This window comes from Capra hircus, chromosome 4 (genome assembly GCF_001704415.2).
Source record: "Capra hircus breed San Clemente chromosome 4, ASM170441v1, whole genome shotgun sequence".
NCBI classification, from domain to species: domain Eukaryota; kingdom Metazoa; phylum Chordata; class Mammalia; order Artiodactyla; family Bovidae; genus Capra; species Capra hircus.
In genome coordinates this window covers 76,038,528-76,059,435 of record NC_030811.1, presented here as the reverse complement: position 1 = coordinate 76,059,435, position 20,908 = coordinate 76,038,528, and the positions used below count along the sequence as shown (strand labels likewise).

At 38.8% G+C, this 20,908-nt stretch overlaps 2 protein-coding genes across 2 annotated transcripts in view; one reads left to right on the top strand and one right to left on the bottom strand.

The window, feature by feature from the left end:
• Positions 1-20,908, bottom strand: part of FBXL13 (F-box and leucine rich repeat protein 13) — a 196,874-nt gene that overhangs the window by 100,329 nt on the left and 75,637 nt on the right. The window contains exons 8-9 of the mRNA XM_013963219.2: positions 11,593-11,645; positions 8,033-8,133 (exon numbers count right to left, since the gene is read on the bottom strand). Coding sequence (XP_013818673.1) covers positions 8,033-8,133; positions 11,593-11,645 — 154 coding nt within the window. The remainder of the gene's footprint in view (positions 1-8,032; positions 8,134-11,592; positions 11,646-20,908) is intronic.
• The window catches only part of LRRC17 (leucine rich repeat containing 17), a 40,685-nt gene that overhangs the window by 8,839 nt on the left and 10,938 nt on the right, over positions 1-20,908 (top strand). Inside the window, exon 2 of the mRNA XM_013963247.2 lies at positions 14,141-15,046. Within this exon, the coding sequence (XP_013818701.2) occupies positions 14,275-15,046 (772 nt within the window). The 5' untranslated portion in view covers positions 14,141-14,274. The remainder of the gene's footprint in view (positions 1-14,140; positions 15,047-20,908) is intronic.

Sequence of the window (20,908 nt, the reverse complement as noted above, 5' to 3'; positions counted from 1 at the left end):
AATCAAAACATATGTTGACCCCCTACCTCAGCCAGTTATTAAACATTTACTGGAACACTGCTGTCCTCAGAAAACACTTTGAGAACTACTGGTACAGAGAATGCAGTATTGCTGAGAAAACAATGATGAGAGATAAGATGATAGCTTTAAAGGACTGGAATAAAATCTGACCTGAAAATGAAAGGGGATTCTTAAGATAAAACATGAATAAATAGGGTTGAAACATTAAAAAAAAAAAAAAAGCCCATCAGTTAACTCAAATTGAGAGATTGTTTACAAAATAAATAAACAGTATTCTTCAAGTGTCATAAATAAACAGTATTCTTAAGTGTCAAGGTCATGAGATACAAGGAACAACTGTGAACTGGAACAAACTGGAGAGCACTAAGGGGAAATGACAGCTGAATGTAGTATGGAAGCTTACACTGGATCCTAGAGCAAAAATAAAAGAACATGAGTGGGAAACTTGATGAAATTTGAATAAAGACTTTCAGTAATAGAAAAGTAAAGAGAAAACTATCTCTTTTTTAGCTGAGAATATTAGTTTTAATGTCCAAGAGGTTTAGCTGAGAAAATTAGTTTTAATGTCTGAAATATTTACTATGTCCCAGGAAAAATTAATTAAAAGAACACAAGTTTGGAAAATGTTTTTAATTTCTCAGAGAAAAGGAATTTCCTGCCAGCATCTTGGCAGGGAAAAAAAAAAAAGATTACCAACAAAAGAAGAGAAAAATCAGGCTGGCTTTAGACTTTTCTTTAACTTGAAATAGTGAAGATTATGGAGCAGCATTTGTAGGGTTTTAAGGCTATGGTTTTTCCAGTAGTCACGTATGGATGTGAGAGTTGGACTGTGAAGAAGGCTGAGTGCTGAAGAATTGATGCTTTTGAACTGTGGTGTTGGAGAAGACTCTTGAGAGTCCCGTGGACTGCAAGGAGATCCAACCAGTCCATTCTGAAGGAGATCAGCCCTGGGATTTCTTTGGAAGGGATGATGCTAAAGCTGAAACTCCAGTACTTTGGCCACCTCATGCGAAGAGTTGACTCACTGGAAAAGACTTTGATGCTGGGAGGTTTGAGGGTAGGAGGAGAAGGGGATGACAGAGGATGAGGTGGCTGGATGGCATCACAGACTCGATGGACGTGAATCTAAGTGAACTTCAGGAGTTGGTGATGGACAGGGAGGCCTGACATGCTGCAATTCATGGGGTCGCAAAGAGTCCGACACGACTGCGTGACTGAACTGAACTGAACTGAACTGAATCATAAATATGATTACAATATTGAGTACAGACACCAAAAATCAATATTAAAAAGAAAGTTAGATGATAAAAAATCACAGTTAGTATGTATTTACATATAGGTGAGTCAAAGTAGAGGGACATCGAGTTCAAGGGAGAATTAGAATTGTATTAGATCTCTTGTCAAACACAGGGGGAGCAAAGTTAGTGTTTCACTGTGACTTTGATAATTAGAGAAATGCATGATAAAGCATGTTTTTAAAAAACATAGAAATAGCCACTAGTTAGAATACACAACAGAATATGCATTTATCTAAATGCATTCAGATTATAGATATAACACATTTTATAACAAAAAGCAGAGAAGTACAGTGCAGTAACATAAAAATAAATAAAAAACATAAAGCAAGATGATAAAAATAAGACCATATACTCAGTTTTGACAAGAAATATTAATCTTTTAAACCACTTCTTAAAAAGGCAAAGAGATTGAAATTTTTTTAAATAGAAGTTAGCTATGTGCTACATGTGAAAGGTAAACCTAAAATATAGCAACACAAAGGTTAAAAATTATGGGTATACATAAAGTTATTTCACAAAGCCACAAGCGAAAGAAAACAAAGGTGACTGTGTAAGCAGCATTTTAAAAGAATTTAAGACAAAGAAACATCAACCAGGATAGAAAAATAAAATTTTATGTAAACAAGTGCTACAATTTATAGATAGATTGTATGTACAAACATGCTACTTATTAATCCTTATGTTAAATAACAAAATTTATGTTATTTACGTTAAATAACATAAAAATAAAAACTTCATTATAATAGGCAACTACTATATCACTATGACATTAAGAATTTACACATGCATGTGCATATATACATAGAAATTTTGTTCTCTGAAAGAAACTCTCTTGTTTTAAACATTCATGGATGATTTATTGAAATTGATTATATTAAGTAGTCCACCAAGAAATCTCCATAAATTTCAAAAAGTAGGAATAATTCTGTCCACATTTCTTGACCGCAGTATACGAAACTAGAATTAAAAACAAAATTCTCTTCTAGATAATTATTGGGTCAAAGAGGTAAGCAAATATACAACAGTTTGTTCAGAAAAGGAGAACAATACTTAATCAAATCATACAAGCTTTGCCAAAGTTCTTTAAAAGTAATTTCATACCTCTGCTTTCTTATTTTAGAAGAAAAGAAGTCAATTAAATCATACAAATGAAAAGTTTAAAAAGATACATGTACATCATATCCAAATCCAAAAGTATTCATTAGAAATATATTGAAAATATGTTTGAAAATATATTAAAAATATATTTCCTCATTAGAAAATATAATGAGGAATCACATTCAGAAAGGATACCATGCACAATGGCAATTAAAAAGACACCACAAAGACTATCTGTATGAATAAAACAAAATTTTGATACATCTAAGAGCGTTTGCAAAAAGATATTTTTTTGAAGTATACTATGTTCCTGATGGGCTTCCCTGGTGGCTCCTTGGTAAAGAGTCTGCCTGCCATGGCAGGAGAGGCAGGTTCAATCCCTGGGCCGGAAGATTCCCCTGGAGGAGGAAGTGGCAACCCACTTCAGTATTCTTGCCTGGGAAATCCAAGGGACAGTGGGACCTAGTGGACTCCAGCCCATGGGGTTGCAAAAAGTTGGACACGACTAAACGACTGAACAACAAAATGTTCCTGATAGGGAGACTAAATATTGTAAAAATATGACTTAGTTTCTAATTTATTTTATCTTTCATTATTGACATACTGGTAGATATCTAACAACTGGCTCTTCAAAAACATGTATGCATATGTATATATGTTTGCTCTAAAATTATACATCTTACTATTTTAAGTCAACTATTTTACAGATATAAAAGATGAATAGCCCACAAATTACAAATAGTAACATACGCAATACTGTTTATTACTGATTTCGTATAACCAGTTGATTCTTACACAATGCTTTCATTCATTGACTTTTGCCAAACTCATAATATAAGTGGTACTTTTGTCTTCTCCTGTGTGTACTCAAAGGAAAAATAAAATTGGTCAGTCTGCTATATTTATTTTTACCAAAAAATAGAAGTAAAATTTGAAAAATTGAGGAATGAATATAATTCCAATACGAGTATATTTATTTATTTTAATGGGTAAGACAAAAGTGAAGAAAAATGTGTGTCCAGATTTCACTCAGTCATCAATGATGTGACTTCTTTGCTCAATCGGATAACAGTTTTCAAGTACTGAAAAGATACTTGCTACACTTTTTTGTGCTATTCACAATGTTGCAGCTACAAATATGACATGCCTTTTTTCAGTATTTTTTGTGGAAGTATAGTTGACTACTGTGACTTACTGTGTTAATTTCTGCTATACAGTAAAGTGGTTCAGTTATACATACATTTCCATACATTCTTGTTAATATTCTTTTCCATTATGATTTGTCATTGGATTTGAATATAGTTCTCTGTGCTACACAGTAGGACCTTGCTGTTTATCGATTGTACATATAAACACTTGACTTCTGCTAACCCCAACCTCTCACTCCATCCCTCCCCCTAACTCCCTCCTTCTTGGCAAGCACGTCTGTTCTATGTCCATGATTCTGTTTCTGTTTCATAAGTAAGTTCATTGGTGTCATATTTTAGATTCCACACATAAATGATATCATATGGTATTTGTTTTTCTCTTTCTGACTTACTTCATTTAGTATGACAATTTCTAGCTCATCCATGTTGCTGCAAATGGCATTATTTCATTCTTTTTTATGATTTTCTATCATGTATGTATCTACCACATATTCATCCCTTCTTCTGTCGACAGACATTCCAGTTGTTTCCATTGTCTTGGCTATTGTGAATAGTGCTGCTATGAATATAGGGATACATACATCATTTTGAATTATAGTTTTGTCTGAATATATGCCCAGGAATGGATCGTATGGTAATTCTATTTTTAGTTTTCTGAGGAACCTCTGTATTTTTTCCCACAGTGGCTGCACCAACTTGTATTCTCACCAAGAGTGTAAGAGAATGCCTTTTTCTCCACACCCTATCCAGCATTTGTTATTTGTAGACTTTTTAATGATGGCCATTCTGACACATGTGAGTGAGGTGGCACCTCACTGTCGTTTTGATTAGCATTTGTCTAATAATTAGCAATGTTGAGCAGCTTTTCTTGTGCCTATTTGCCATTTGTGTCTCTTCCTTAGAGAAATGTCTATTTAGGTCTTCTGCCAATTTTTCAGTTGGGTTCTTTGATTTTTTGTTGTTGAGTTGAGCTGTCTGTATATTTTGGAAATTAGGCCCTGTCCGTGGCATCATTTGCAAATCTTTTCTCCCATTCTATAGTTTGTAGACATGACGCACTTTTAATCACCTATATTGTTTTCTCCAGTCTAAACAATCAACAGAAAAATAAACTAGGCCCTAATTTTGTATTATTTGCCATTTTCCTTGCCATTTTGGCTGATTTCAAACTATTAATGAGAGATCACTGATAATGGAGTTGGGAAGAGATGCACAGAGCACACTATTTTATAGTATTTTCATCATACAGAATCAATAGACATAAATTACCTCAAGAACATAGACAATAGTAATGTGTACAAAAACATTAGAAGGTGATGAGTTTTTAGTAAAGTGAAAGTGAAGTTGCTCAGTCGTGTCCGACTCTTTGTGACCCCATGGACTGTACCCTACCAGGCTCCTCCAGGCAAGAGTGCTGGAGTGGATTGCCATTTCCTTCTCCAGGGGATCTTCCCGACCCAGGAATTGAACCCGGGTCTCCCGCATTGCAGGCAGACGCTTTACCGTCTGAGCCACCAGGGAAGCCTCTAGATATATAAGGAGATATCACACATCACTTGAGAAAAGTTTTATTCAGTATATGATGCTGCAATAATTGGTTAGTTATTTAACAACTCTTTTTTTTAATCACTGAAGTATAGTTAATTTATAATGTTGTGTTAAATCCCAGTGTATGGCAAAGTGATTCAGCAATATATACATGTATACATATATATATATACACACACACATATGTATATAATATATTCTTTTTCAGATTTTTTCCATTATAGGTTATTATAAGATATTGAATATAGTTCCCTGTGCTATACAGTAGGTCCTTGTTGTTTATCTATTTTATATACAGTAGTATGTATATGCTAATCCCATACTCTTAATTTCTCTCTCCCCCTCCCCTGCTCCGCCCTGCTATCCCCAGGAGTTTGACAATTCTTGATGTGAAAAATAAATATTCTGAGCTCATGGACTGCACACAAACACGCTTTGGGCCACATGGGTTGAGCCTGTTAGATTGTTGTTTCATTTATCTACAGAATAAATTCTAGCTTGATTATAAATTTAAAAACAAATCATAGAAGAAAAAAATGTGTATCAAATGCCTGGAAGGAGGAAAACTCTCTATTTTTAAAAGACTCACAAGAAATTTCAAAGGAAAAATTTGATAGATTTGACCGAATAGAATGTGGCAAGTCAATTAATGAGATAAACAAATATGTCACCACCCTTTTCCTAGGCTTGCACATTTCCAGAAAATGGTTGAAGAGAAAAAATAAGGAAGAGTACCACCTAGAATTTTCTGTTTAAGCATCCCTAAAAAGGTCAGTTTTTATTCCAATCCCAAAGAAAGGCAATGCCAAAGAATGCTCAAACAACCACACAATTGCACTCATCTCACATGCTAGTAAAGTAATGCTCAAAATTCTCCAAGCCAGGCTTCAGCAATACGTGAACCGTGAACTTCCTGATGTTCAAGCTGGTTTTAGAAAAGGCAGAGGAACCAGAGATCAAATTGCCAACATCTGCTGGATCATCAAAAAAGCAAGAGAGTTCCAGAAAAATATCTATTTCTGCTCTATTGACTATGCCAAAGCCTTTAACTGTGTGGATCACAATAAACTGTGGGAAATTCTGAAAGAGATGGGAATACCAGACCACCTGACCTGCCTCTTGAGAAATCTGTATGCAGGTCAGGAAGCACCAGTTAGAACTGGACATGGAACAACAGACTGGTTCCAAATAGGAAACGGAGTATGTCAAGGCTGTATATTGTCACCCTGCTTATTTAACTTTTATGCAGAGTACATCATGAGAAACGCTGGACTGGAAGAAACACAAGCTGGTATCAAGATTTCCATGAGAAATATCAATAACCTCAGATTTGCAGATGACACCACCCTTATGGCAGAAAGTGAAGAGGAACTAAAAAGCCTCTTGATGAAAGTGAAAGAGGAGAGTGAAAAAGTTGGCTTAAAGCTCAACATTCAGAAAACGAAGATCATGGCATCTGGTCCCATCACTTCATGGGAAATAGATGGGCAAACAGTGGAAACAGTGTCAGACTTTATCTTTTTGGGCTCCAAAATCACTGCAGATGGTGACTGCAGCCATGAAATTAAAAGACGCTTACTCCTTGGAAGAAAAATTATGACCAACCTAGATAGCATATTGAAAAGCAGAAACATTACTTTGCCGACTAAGGTCCGTCTAGTCAAGGCTATGGTTTTTCCAGTGGTCATGTATGGATGTGAGAGTTGGACTGTGAAGAAGGCTGAGCACCGAAGAATTGATGCTTTTGAACTGTGGTGTTGGAGAAGACACTTGAGAGTCCCTGGGACTGCAAGGAGATCCAACCAGTCCATTCTGAAGGAGATCAACCCTGGGATTTCTTTGGAAGGAATGATGCTAAAGCTGAAACTCCGGTACTTTGGCCACCTCATGCAAAGAGTTGACTCATTGGAAAAGACTCTGATGCTGGGAGGGATTGGGGGCAGGAGGATAAGGTGACGACGGAGGATGAGATGGCTGGATGGCATCACTGACTCGATGGACATGAATCTGAGTGAACTCCAGGAGTTGGTAATGGACAGGGAGGCCTGGCGTGCTGCAATTCATGGGGTCGCAAAGGGTCAGACACGACTGAGTGACTGAACTGAACTGAAGTGAAATGCCTCATTGTCATTTTTAAAAAGATCTAAAAATAGTTACATTCTCAAAAATTATTCACTCCTTCATAGGAGTTTGAAAAATGTTTTGAATCTCTCCCAATATGAGTATATACACTTTCCTAATTAGTTTTTCCTTGGTGAAAATGAGGAATAATTGAATGATGTAAATTTTGGATAAAGTTGAATATCCTGTCAGCTCTTAGTAATGTATTCTTCCATGCCTTCTCCTCCAAAGAAGTGCTAGCTTGTCAACAGTCCATAGGTCAAAAAAAAACCAGCAAATATTAGATTTCCTGGAGGTGATGTGGGGGCCCTAGCAGGTAGCCAGAACACGGCAGTAGGGAACCTGGCGCTGCAGAGTTCAGTCTGAGGAAGCAGGATATTGGCTTTCTGTTGTAGAGAAGTCTGAACACTGGACTAGAATTGAGGGGCCAGGCTTCAAAGTCCAAGAATGAGGACCATCAGAAGGAGACAGGCAGAGCTTAACTCAAGCTACTGGGCAAACTGCTACAAGAGTGACACCAAACCAGCAGCCAAGGCAAAGGATCAGTTAATTATAACTGATAATTTCAGTGGATGCCCACTGAAGTGGGTATTCATCTCAATGGATACCCCCCAAGAAGGGAGAGCAGCGGCGCTTGAAGGCAGTGGAACTTGAAAGCAGTCTCCTGCTACCAGGATAGGGGTGCCACAGGCGGGGGGTGTTAGTGAAAGGAGCGCTGCCTTCGGGTGATACTACAGCAAGTCAGGGCCCAAAGGAGCATAACTATTTTCAGGGTGATACAGGTAACACAAGCATTACCTTGGCAGGAGTCTCATTGTCCTGTTGGTGATAACTGTGTTAGATAGATTGAGATACAGGACACCAGGGCAGCTCTCAGAGATGTATCTCATTGATTCATCCTGCATAACAGTAGAGGGAAGAATCTTATTAAAGTCTAACAGGCTTTGCTATTTCCCCATTATCTATCATCTCTCTCCCTGCTCCCCAAAAAGTATATGCCAGACTTGATCTCTTCATACTCTTTATTAGTTATAAATCAAATTAAGTAGAAGATTGCTTTGCTTGCAACTTCATTACTCTCTCCCCTTCCTTTTCTTTGGGCTTCCCTGGTGGCTCAGACGGTAAAGCATCTGCCTGTAATGCGGGAGACCTGGGTTCTATCCCTGGGTCGGGAAGATCTCCTGGAGAAGGAAGTGGCAACCCACTCCAGTACTCTTGCCTGGAAAATTCCATGGATGGAGGAATCTGGTAGGCTACAGTCCTTAGGGTCATAAATAATCAGACACGACTGAGCAACTTCACTGTTCCCTTTCTTTGGAAATAAAGTCCCATTCCATCACAATGACGCTTTATTAAAATTTGAACCCTTGCCATTTCAACACCATGACAGAAAATTTGAGCTTGTGTTCAAAGTGTCAAACAGTCTTGACTCTTTAGATACATGAAAATGATTGAAAAGGGATCCATTTTTAAACTTATTAAAATCATTCTGAAAGACGGGAGTAGTAAACTCTTTCAACTGGACTTCATTAAAAAATGAGTCCATATTCATACACGGATATATATATATATATATATATATATATATATATATAGAGAGAGAGAGAGAGAGAGAGAGAGATGTTTGTGTGTGGTGAAGTTTCTGCAGTTCCGTTACTGAATATTTTAAACAGTTGAACAGATTTTCACCAAACTTATGATGAGTTTGAGATGGCCTGAATTAGAGGCTGCATACATGTCGGACATGAAATTTAGTGTCGGGGAAACTGTGCAGGAGAATCTTAAAGATTCAGTCAGCCCTCCTCCAGAGAGCTGAAACCCAGAACAAGAGAATAGTGTGACTGTGACATGTGAAAGACAGAAAAACAAAGAATGATTTCAATCATGAGCCCTAAACTCACGTTTACAAGACAGATGAATTGCAAGCTTGGATTGCAGTGCTGCTGCTTCTTGTGTGGGTAACTATTGGTAAATTGTTCTAGAATGAGTAGCAGCAGGTTTGTGTTTATTTAATGATGGTGGATGAGTCCCCAGGAATACTGAAGAGGTCTGCTAGTTTTAAATATCTGTGGTACATTGTCCTAGAAATAGGCCGTTACAGGAAGAGGTAAACTGTCACTAGGCTAGCTGATGTGGTTTGGGGAGGGATTCTGCCTGGTCAGTATGGCTGCCCCCAACAGCACAAAGGATGGCAAATGTTTAGTTTCAGCAGGACCATTGGTGCTTAATATTCTATTCCTAGCTACTTCTTGGAATCATGAATATTAACATAACAAAATCCTACAGGTCAAAGCATCTTCCACATGGGATAAGAATTGGTTGATTTAAGATGCAAACCATACCTTAAAGAGAACACAAGGGGGTTTTTTAAGGTGTGAAACTGTAGTTCTGCCGTAGAAAAGATTCTGTGTGTCAATAACGCCTGAGAGCAAGTACAGGGATTTGAATAAACACTGTACTCTTGCCATTGCATTCAAGATGCCAGCGAGGTTTCTAGACATTCCGTCACAGAAATGTAGGATTTGGATATACATGCATACATTAAAAAAAGTAAACAGTACACTTTTCCCCAACAGGAGTGGAGAGAACAAGTATAATGTGTGGCATTATAGTTTAATACAAAGAATCTATCTTCAAAAATATTCATGGTTCCACTATCGAAGTGACTATGTGCCTGTTGGAAGATTAAGGCAAAAATGCAGATCAGGTGGGACATGGAGGAGGAGAGAAAGCCGGTTTACACCCTTAGAGAAGTAGCCACACAGATATAACTGTGGGAACCAGCAAGAGGAAGATGTTGTAGGCTTTCTGTAACATGGAATAATCCGATGTTCCTTTGAGATGAGGAAACAAACCATTCTCTTCATTTTCCTGTCTGAAGGAAATTCAAACTAATTTTGTTTCAACATTTAAAAGAACAAAAGAACTCAAGTTGCAATCCCCAAATACTTGAGCGCATAAATGCAAAAACTGTTTCTGTGTTTAACACTGCAAGATGGTCTGTGGAATTTGTCCACAATGCACTCAAATCTTTCTGGATGTAATATATTCATAAGGCAAGCTTCTTAAAAATCAAACCTTTTTGAATAAATGTTACTCAACTCCTTAAATGTAAGCCTGTCTCTTAGTCTTTGTCTCAAAAGGAAAGACAATAGTAAAATGTAGCTGGATAAAATTATCAGCCCTGTATATTATTAGACTAAAACTGGAAAAAAGACTTTGATGTTCACAAATTCAACACAGATGATATTGTTCTGACTTTCCTATTAGGAAGCCAAATTTACAGAATATGCTGTTTTTTTTTTCAAGGAAGAACTAAAGCTCCCTGAGGGTAAGAATTGGAACCTAATTCATCTTAAATTCCCTATAACACCTCTATTTTATAACATATAAGTTCCCTATATATCATATATCTTTAACACAGTAGGTACTAAAAATATGCACATAAAGAATGAAATAGAGTAGAAATCTGAAAGAAGAAACTGTAATGATGAGGCTGGGTAGATAGCAAGAAGGAGCCGGTTCATGAAGTCTTTTCACGTATGCCAAGGTGCATGGACTTCAATCTGGAACTGGTGACCTATGAGGAGCATGAAGCAGTGAGGCTCTTCATTCTGTTCCTCCTATCTCCAAGTGAAGAGCACAGCCTGTGCAAAGGCAGAACAGCAAGAGGAGCTTGGTGCACGCAGCAAAGAACACAAGGCAGGTTGCGTCTGCTGCAACTTAGTGTGCAGCAGGACTTAGAAGATGAGACTGGAGAGCGAGGCAGAGGCAAGATCACCGAGGGTCTCCAGAGTACAGTAATTTTAAAGAGCTGACTTTATCCCATAGTGTGGATGACAGGCGTTTGTATAAATGGTGGAAGATAGTAGTGAAATGGTCAGATCTGCCTTTTAGAAGGAATATCTGTGGTCACGCAGTGGAAGACAGATTGAAAGCAGAGGAAGCCTGGAGGCAGGGACCAGGAAGGAGCTGACTAGGGTTACGTGTTCGTTTCCATCCTCTTGGGCACCACAGTTGACAGCCAGGAAGACTGATAGATTGACCCTGTTGTCTCTGCTGGAGCCCATTTTTTTCTGTCTCACACGCACATGACCTTAAACATAAATATAGCTCATTTTTGTGTTATTGTTGAATGGTTTTCACTTTTCAGAGATTCCAACCTTGGGCATACCTATAGGATAAATAATAGCATTATATAAATTGGATAATATTTCTTGTCAATGTTTGCTTTCTCCATATTTAATATAAATGAGCACACAGACATGTGTTTTGGCAGAACCTCTGTGTTATTAGTACTCTAGTGGAGCAAGTCTGAATCCATATAAACAACAGTAAAATTAGCTTCTTATACTCACTGTGAGCGATGGACAGTCAGAGACATTCAGCTCTTGCAGGTTCTTACAGAAACCTAAATCAAACAAGTTACATATTACTAAAAAACATATTACAAATATTTAAACTTAAAGTTTTTCCACCCTGCATTCAATGCTGTGTATTCATTAGAAAGCAAACCAAAACCCCTGGTAAGTAACTTGTTCTAAGTATATGGTTTCCTTTCCTAGAAAAATGATTTCTTTGGGCTTTAAAATTAAAATATGCTTATTATTGTTTGAGGATTACAAAAGGAAAGGGGATAAGAGAAAAATACTACTTTGTGGGGGAAAACTGTATATACTTAGAGCTTTTCAGCTTCGAAGCTTTTGGAAAAAACCAATCTGGTTTTGTTGTGGTATGACATTTTTGTTAATTTGGGAGGTTGTGTTTCCTTTTAACATTATGAAATTTTTCAAACATACAAAGAAAGTTGAGAGAATTGATGGATTGTACAATGAATATAACCATCACCCATATTCTACAATTCATATTTTACTATATTTGCTTGATCACATACCCACCTGTACATCCTCTCTGTCCCTCAATTCATCTTAATTTCTTATGCATTTTAAAGTAAGTTGCAGACATCGGGACATTTCCCCCCAGCAAATACTTTAGCATGAATGTCATGAATAATTCAGCATGCACAGTAATTAACAGAATGTTTATATTTTAGGTTGGATAGCCATAAAGTTTACAAAGAATTTTAGATTGATATGTGGAGAGTCAGAAAGGCCAAGTGCCTGTGAGTTCTGGGACCAGAGACACCTGCCCAGCTTGTGATCTAGAAGGGAAATCAAGACGTGTGCAAAGAGCTAGACAGCAAAGTGTTACACAATCAGCTCTCTGGGTCTAGACTGGCATGAGTAAGACTCCAAATCTGAGACAGAAGAGAAACAGTGAGGGAACACAAAACAGTGAATGGGAGGAATGTTTGGGGCAAAGAGGGGAGAAGGCATTCTAAATGGAGGAGAACCCTACAATCAGGAAAACTCCAGGCAAGGGGGTGATCCTGGCATTCACACTGAGACAATGAATAGAAAACACATCTGTTGCTCATAACCTCAGAGCCCCATGATAATAACAACAGAAATGTTATTAATTACAAATCCATTTTGAACATTTCTTCCTCCTTACAACTGTGTCCTAAGTAATAAGTGCAAACCAGAACCAATTTTAGAATTTTAAAAATGAAAAAAAATTGTTTAAAATGTGCAGATTTTGGAAGTCATCAGTAATACTGAAGGGAAAAATAGATTCCAAAAAAATAACTAAATTTATGAGGTTGTTTATATTTTAAACAGCAGTTACTTGAATTCATGCAATTCAACAAACATTTAACAAGAACCTGCTATGTACTAGAAACCCTGCAGGTGCTGGAAATAACAGCAGTGAACAAAATAGAGAAAAATTCCTGTCCTTAGGAAGTTTATATCCTAGTTGGGAAAGAAGGACAATAAACAAAAGAGGCAAAATACTTATTTTGACAGATGGTGATACGTGCTCTGGAGAGAAATAAAACAAGAAATGGATTAGAGAATCACCAGTGAGTGGAAAGGGGTGCTACCTTAAATAGAGCAGCCAGAAAAGGTTTTGCTGAGAAGGTGGCATTTGAACCAAGATGTGCAGGAGATGGCAAGGACAGTTGGTGATTTACCCTGAGCCTTTCTAGAGCCCACATTCAACATGATTGGTGATTGTGAGATAGCAAAGGAAACAGAAAAATAAGTTCAGCAGAACATCCATTGGAGTCCTACTCTTGTTTGCACATCTCAAAGCTATAAGAAGAATCCCTTTAATTTCTTGAATCCAGTTTCAGTTTTCATAATGCTAAATCCTAACAGTTAAACTGAGTTCTTCCCCTGGACCAGGAACTGTGAAATATTCATTGCGGTGAGCCTGTTTCATCTTCCCCCAAAATGCTAGAGGTATCATCGGTCCCTCTTTACAGTTGCTAAAGATGAGATTAAGCAATTAGCCTGAGATCACACAGTTAAGCAAGTAGAAGAGCCATGATTCACATTCAGAGGCCAAACATTTAGCCATGAAACCAGGCAAGCAGGAGGGCGTAGAGCTTTCTACACCACTTTCTACATGTACCTTTATTATAATAATTGGAATGCCTTTGCCTTAAAAAATAACTTGAGTTCCATGTCTCCTGGTTTAGAGTTTATGGGAACTTGAATAGAATTTGCATCCTGCTATTGGGTGAAAATTATATAAATCTTGATTATGTTGAGTTTGTTCGTAGTGTTTCTCAGGTCTACTCTTTCCTTCTACTTTTCTGTCTATTCTATTAATTTTTGAGAGTTTGATATTGAAACCCCAACTAAAAAATCTTAATTTGCCTACTTAAAAATAGTTGTAATATATAGTGGAACTATATGTAACTTTGCTCTGTATTTTCCAAGTCTCCTGTAAATGTATTATCATACTTTTATAATTTAGAAAAAAAACTTGATAATTTGATTTTATTCATCAGTTGCAGTGTTCACAAAGGTCTCTATTTTTTTTCCTTTTGCAATCTAGGGACTGCCGTACCTCAGCTGGGTCTCATTCTTCCTGAACTGCTTTAGTTAAGATTACCCAAACTTGGATTTCAAAGGAATACTTTCGTGGTTCCATCTGTCACACCAAGTAATTGGGACCAGCTGGATGTCAGGATGCGGGTGGTGACCATCGTAATCCTACTTTTCTTTTGTAAAGCCGCTGAGCTCCGCAAGGCAAGCCCTGGGGGTGCAAGAAACCGAGTGAACCATGGCCGGGCTGGTGGGAGCCGGAAAAGCTCCAACCCGGTCAAACGCTATGCACCAGGCCTCCCCTGTGAAGTGTACACATACCTTCACGAAAAATACTTAGATTGTCAAGAAAGAAAACTAGTTTATGTGCTGCCTGACTGGCCTCAGGATTTGCTGCACATGCTGTTAGCAAGAAACAAAATCCGCATACTGAAGAACAGCATGTTTTCCAAGTTTAAAAAGCTGAAAAGCTTGGATCTACAACAGAATGAGATCTCCAAAATTGAGAGTGAAGCTTTCTTCGGTTTAAATAAACTCACCACTCTCTTACTGCAGCACAACCAGATCAAAGTCTTGACAGAGGAAGTGTTCATTTATACACCTCTCCTGAGCTACCTGCGTCTCTATGACAACCCCTGGCATTGTACTTGTGAGATGGAAACGCTTATTTCAATGCTGCAGATTCCAAGGAATCGGAATTTGGGGAACTATGCCAAGTGTGAAAGCCCACAAGAACTGAAAAATAAAAAACTGAGGCAGATAAAATCTGAACAGTTATGTAATGAAGAAGGAAATGAACAATTGGAGCCAAAACCCCAACTGTCAGGAAAACCCCCAGTCATCAAGACTGAGGTGGACTCTTCTCTTTGCCACAACTACGTATTTCCCATACAGACACTGGACTGCAGAAGAAAAGGTTTGTAAGTTGCTTACTTTTTCATTTTTGTGGATGATTAAAAAATCCTTTTTGAATGTTATGAATCCCTGCACCCCCACCCCCACCTCATGACTTAGAATTTTGGGTGTCATTTCCACCATGGGAGATTTTAGTGAGGCTCTTAACATATTAGTGAAGACACTATCAAAGTGTGGTCTGAGCACTGTTAATCAACCCTAGGACAACAAACAATTTAGTTGTCTCTTTCATTTCTAGCATGGGTTAATAACTTATTTGTAATATTAAAGCCAGATGTCGCTGAATTAGGGTCGTATAGAACATGGTATTATTCCCTCCAATTACTGTAAGGTTTTTTTGGGTTTTTTTTAAGAACAGAAAGGAAAGGTTAAGATGAACCGAGAGACTCCAGCACGTCTCAAAGAAATTATAGAGAGGAATCTGTTAATGTTGAAGAAACAGAAGTCAATTTGTTGATTTATCAGCAAAGTCATGCTCAAGGCTTGCCCCCCTCACTCTGAGTGTGGAAGGTGGCACCTGGTTAGATCTCACCATGACCATATGACACCGAAAGATTTGCTTACGATGACACTCTGAATTTTGATGCTAGAGTAGAGCGATTACAGCATTGTAAGCTGGGAGATGCCATCATGGGATCCTCTAAGTTTGAGAGAAAGTGCTCATTAATTGAGAACCTACTATGCTCCAGGTATTCCACATACACGCTATCCACAGCTGCCAGCAAGGTAGTAGTAATATCCCCATCTGTAGAAGGGAGGAGGAGGAGAAAGAGGCTAAGGTACATTCAGACACTTGCTAGTGGTCTCACAGGTAAGCAGCAAAGGTAAGTCCACCTGAGCCTGCTGGCATCCAGAATTAATCTGCTGCTGCTGCTGCTAAGTCACTTCAGTCGTGCCCGACTCTGTGCGACCCCATAGACGGCAGCCCACCAGGCTCCCCCGTCTCTGGGATTCCCCAGGCAAGAACACTGGAGTGGGTTGCCATTTCCTTCTCCAATGCATGAAAGTGAAAAGTGAAAGGGAAGTCGTTCAGTCGTGTCCGACTCTTTGCGACTCCATGGACTGCAGCCTACCAGGCTCCTCCGTCCATGGGATTTTCCAGGCAAGAATACTGGAGTGGGGTGCCATCACCTTCTCCAAGAATTAATCTAATCATGTTCAAACAAGCTCCTGAACAAGGGAAGCATTAAAGAATTTGAGGAAAGTCACTACACATAGTTTCTCTGTAGCCAGATTGGGTGGAATTTCCCTAACACTGTTACAGTAAGTACTTGGTGCTTCATGCCAAAGAACATGTTTTACTAGGATTTTCTTTGTAATGCTTAAAACCTTGAATTATATATTTAAAAAAACTATTACAAAGCTACTATTCCTAGACTTGAGTTAGAAAATTACTTGATATTGCTGAGGTTCTATCCTTAAGCTAAAGTTCATTTGCACTTGCTATACCAGAGAAAATAGAGTTAAACTCATTAATTATCTGAGAAAAAAAATGCCATCAAAACGAAATTGAAGATTTCTACAACTAGACCACACTGTAATTTAAGAAAAGATAACATAATAGGAAAGAACTTTTTTTTTTACTGTTTTTCTACCCTTAGGCTATTCCCGCTCTAGTGAGTCTATTTCTGCCTTTGTCTTTGTTTCCATAATATTTTTGTCTCTTGGCAAAAATCAACTTAGAAAAATACAAATTTATTTTTATTGCTTTCCTTCCTCAAGTGATTGTTGTCTAAACACAACCTTTCAGATATGCCCCATAAATTAATTACCCTTGCTTTAGAAACATATTATTTACTGGAAAGCAAAGTTTCATGACACGCACAGTTAGTACATATCATTCAGGTTCATACACTAAAGACAACTTAACTTCCTCCATGTATTAATAATGATGTAAATCAGAGCCTATACATTTTAGATTATAAAATGAAGGGTAGTTTTTTCTTTTAATGTCATCAATATAAATCTCTCTCACTATGGTTGATATCACTCTATTGATTCAGCTGATCATTTACTTTTCATTTTTTATTATATTGTTGATTCCCATAAGTTTAAAGTCAAGGATCTTATCTTTTAAATTCCCTTTGGTACTACCTGGCACAAGGCCCCGTTCTTTAGATTGATGGCAATAATTGAGCTGCTTCCTTTGCTCTTACAAAGCAGTAATTTAAGCAACTTTTAAAAATAAAAATACATAGAAATTAAAAATCATGACTAGAATTCAAGTATGACAATCTGAATTTTATCCATTGTACTTTTCCTTACTCCATTCTACAAATAGATAATAAATGTCAACTACTAAGAATGAATGTTCAGCAGTGTTCATCTCTTAACTCTCTGCCAGAATATAGCAATATTTTTTATTGTGTTCCACATGTTGGACACCATGTAGAATCTCTTTTTTTTTTTTAAGTCACTTAGTTGTGTCCAACTCTTTGCAGCCCCATGGACCGTAACCTGCCAGGCTCCTCTGTCCATGGAATTCTCCAGGCAAGAATACTGGAGTGGGAAGCTGTTCCCTTCTCCAGGGGATCTTCCCAACCCAGGGATCAAACCCAGGTCTCCCATATTGCAGGCAGATTTTTTACCATCTGAGCCACCAAGGAAGCCCTAAAGAAGGCACGAGTAGAACTAGCAGTGGTAATTATGAGAAGAAGTGTTAGTCGCTCAGTCATGTCCAACTCTTTACAACCCCACGAACTGTAGCCCACCAGGCTCTTCTGTCCATGGAATTCTCCAGGCAAGAATACTGGAGTGGGTAGCCATTTCCTTCTCCAGGGGTCAAACCCAGGTCTTCTGCATTGCTGGCAGATTCTTTACCATCTGAGCCACCAGGGAAGCCCATATTAATGAGAGCTGCCTTCTAAATGCTCTGTGTGCCTAAGATAAAGCAGTTTTATGCATTGTCATTTAATCCTTGGGCTTCCCCAGTGGTTCAGTAGTAAAGAATCCACCTGCAATGCAAGAGACCTGGTTTCTGTCCCTGGCGTGGGAAATTCCTCTGGAGGAGGGCATGGCAACCCATTCTAGTATCCTCCCCTGGAAAATCCCATGGACAGAGTAGCTATGGTCCATGGAGTCACAAAGAATCAGACATGACTGAAGCGACTGAGCACACACACACATTTACTCCTCACAACCTTAAAAGAAATACTAGCATTATCATTTTAGGACGAAAGAAGCTGAGGAGCAGAGAAGTTGCCCTTTAAGGTCATGTAGGTAGTCCCTAAGCAGGTCCCAAGCCATTGGTCACCATGTTGCTGTTGCTACTGCTGCTAAGTCGCTTCAGTCGTGTCCGACTCTGTGTGACCCCATAGATGGCTGCCCACCAGGCTCTCCCATCCCTGGGATTCTCCAGGCAGAACACTGGAATGGGTTGCCATTTCCTTCCCCAATGCATGAAAGTGAAAAGTGAAAGTGAAGTCGCTCAGTCATATCCGACTCTTCACGACCCCATGGACTGCAGCCCACCAGGCTCCTCCATCCATGGGATTTTCCTGGCAAGAGTACTGGAGTGGGGTGCCGTTGCCTTCTCCAATTGGTCACCATACAAGTCACCATATACCATCATCTTCAAGATTAGGGGTATGCCTGTTAACCAAGAAGATTTTATAAAAGCCTTCTGGGTGGTTCCTCCCAGTATTGACTGTCCTCAGGCTCTGTACAACACATCAAGGAACCTGAATACAGATTCCCCTACCTTGGGAGTTATACCTTCCCCAACCAACGGATGATGAGCCAGATGGTGTGCGTAGGGTACCTAATACATACCAGTTTGACCGCATAGACCTCAAAGATTACTATTTTTGCCTTAAACATCTGACAACAAGAAAAAGAAATAATAGCTCTATTCATTGGGAGACAGGCACTTTGCCATCAAAACTTAGTCTTTCAAAGGGAATAAATGTGAGATTAGTTAAAAGGCATATTTATGCCTTATTGAGATGGATGGATTTAGCAAAAATACATGAAAGTAAGTTTTAAAAACTGCTTTTTAGCTTCACACTTATCAGAATAATTTGCTATTTTTAAGGATTCATTTTCCTGCTAAGATTAGGGCTCGGGAGGATTATGACCAAAAATTGCTCCCAGCTGCCTCCAAAGTTAATTTCACTATTAGTTTGAAGAGTAATTAGGAATCTTTAATTCGCAATAGACTAAAGCCATTTATGTCTCTTCACCTACCACTACCAAAACTTCAGAGTAGTTCTGACATGGCTGACGATCAAGATAGCCTACTAAATGGGAAATTACATGGAAAAAATCCCAATTTCCTCCTCAAAATCAGCAAAGTTTTGGTGAGAGGAGAAGCAATGCTTGTCAGGGGTGATAATCAAGTACATTTGGTATTTATTGAAGGTTTACCAAAATTTATTGGATAGCAGCAAATAACCATGTGGTGCCTGGTCTAGAAATGGGGGCATTGACCAAATTTGACTTCTGGTCTTGGGATATAATCTTTATCAAAGGCAACCATATTTCACATCAGTATTTGCAATTGTCATTTAAGTTTAAAGTTAAAAACAAAGGCCTGTTTTTACTCATCAGTACAACAAATAAGATTTTTCCATGTGTTCTAAGCCTACTGGTAGAGGCTTTGGTTTGCCTTTAGTGGTATTACTTGTGGATCCTATTTTTACCCAGGGCTGCTGGTAAAAATGCCAAAGTTGGTTCTGCAATTCATATTCCTCTTCCACAGGTCTGCCACAATGGTTAAGCTGGGTTTCAGGGTGTTCTCATAAACATTTTTTCTACCCATTTATTTGTGGTAAACCCACTTTAGCTTTGGAGAAGGCAATGGCAACCCACTCCAGTACTCTTGCCTGGAAAATCCCATGGACAGAGGAGCCGCGCAGGCTGCAGTCTATGGGGTCACTAAGAGTTGGACACGACTGAGTGACTTCACTTTCACTTTTCACTTTCATGCATTGGAGAAGAAAATGGCAACTCACTCCAGTATTCTTGCCTTGAGAATCCCAGGGACGGGGGAGCCTGGTGGGCTGTCGTCTATGGGGTCACACAGGGTTGCACATGACTGAAGCGACTTAGCAGCAGCAGCAGCAGCAGCACTTTAGCTTGTTCTACAGTGGTTGCTTGAAAGGTCTCTTGTCATTCACTCTCATGCCCAACCCAGCAGATGTTGGTTCAGCAAGCAAATCCTGATAAATAAGCTGCTTTCCAGAGCCTGCTGCTGCTGCTGCTAAGTCGCTTCAGTCATGTCCGACTCTGTGCGACCCCAGAGACAGCAGCCCCCTAGGCTCCTCTGTCCCTGGGATTCTCCAGGCAAGAATACTGGAGTGGGTTGCCATTTCCTTCTCCAATGCATGAAAGTGAAAAGTGAAAGTGAAGTCGCTCAGTTGTGCCCAACTCTTAGCGACCCCATGGACTGCAGCCCACCAGGCTCCTCCGTCCATGCGATTTTCCAGGCAAGAGTACTGGAGTGGGGTGCCATTGCCTTCTTCCAGAGCCTAGAAGATACTAACTCTGCTGGCAAGGAAGACCTCAGCCCTTAATAGCTTTGTAGGGTTTTGGTGAGGACTTGGGCTTTTATTCATAGTGAGATGAGAAACAAAGGATTCTGCCATCTGGTAAAATGACAGATCTGACTTATGTTTTAAAGTCATGTGGACTTAGGACAATATTGGGATAATCCAGACAAGAGGTGATGGTGGCTTAGACTAATGTGGTCACAGTGAGGGAAGAGAGGGGAGCTGGGATCCTGGATATTTTGAAATAAAACTTTATTCCTCTTTTAAAAATCTGAGAAAATGCCACAACCATTCATTGCCAATAATTATTCTAAATGCTAAATGTCAAGAAATTATTTCTTCTGCCTGCCCTCAAGTGTTCTCTGTGGTTTTCA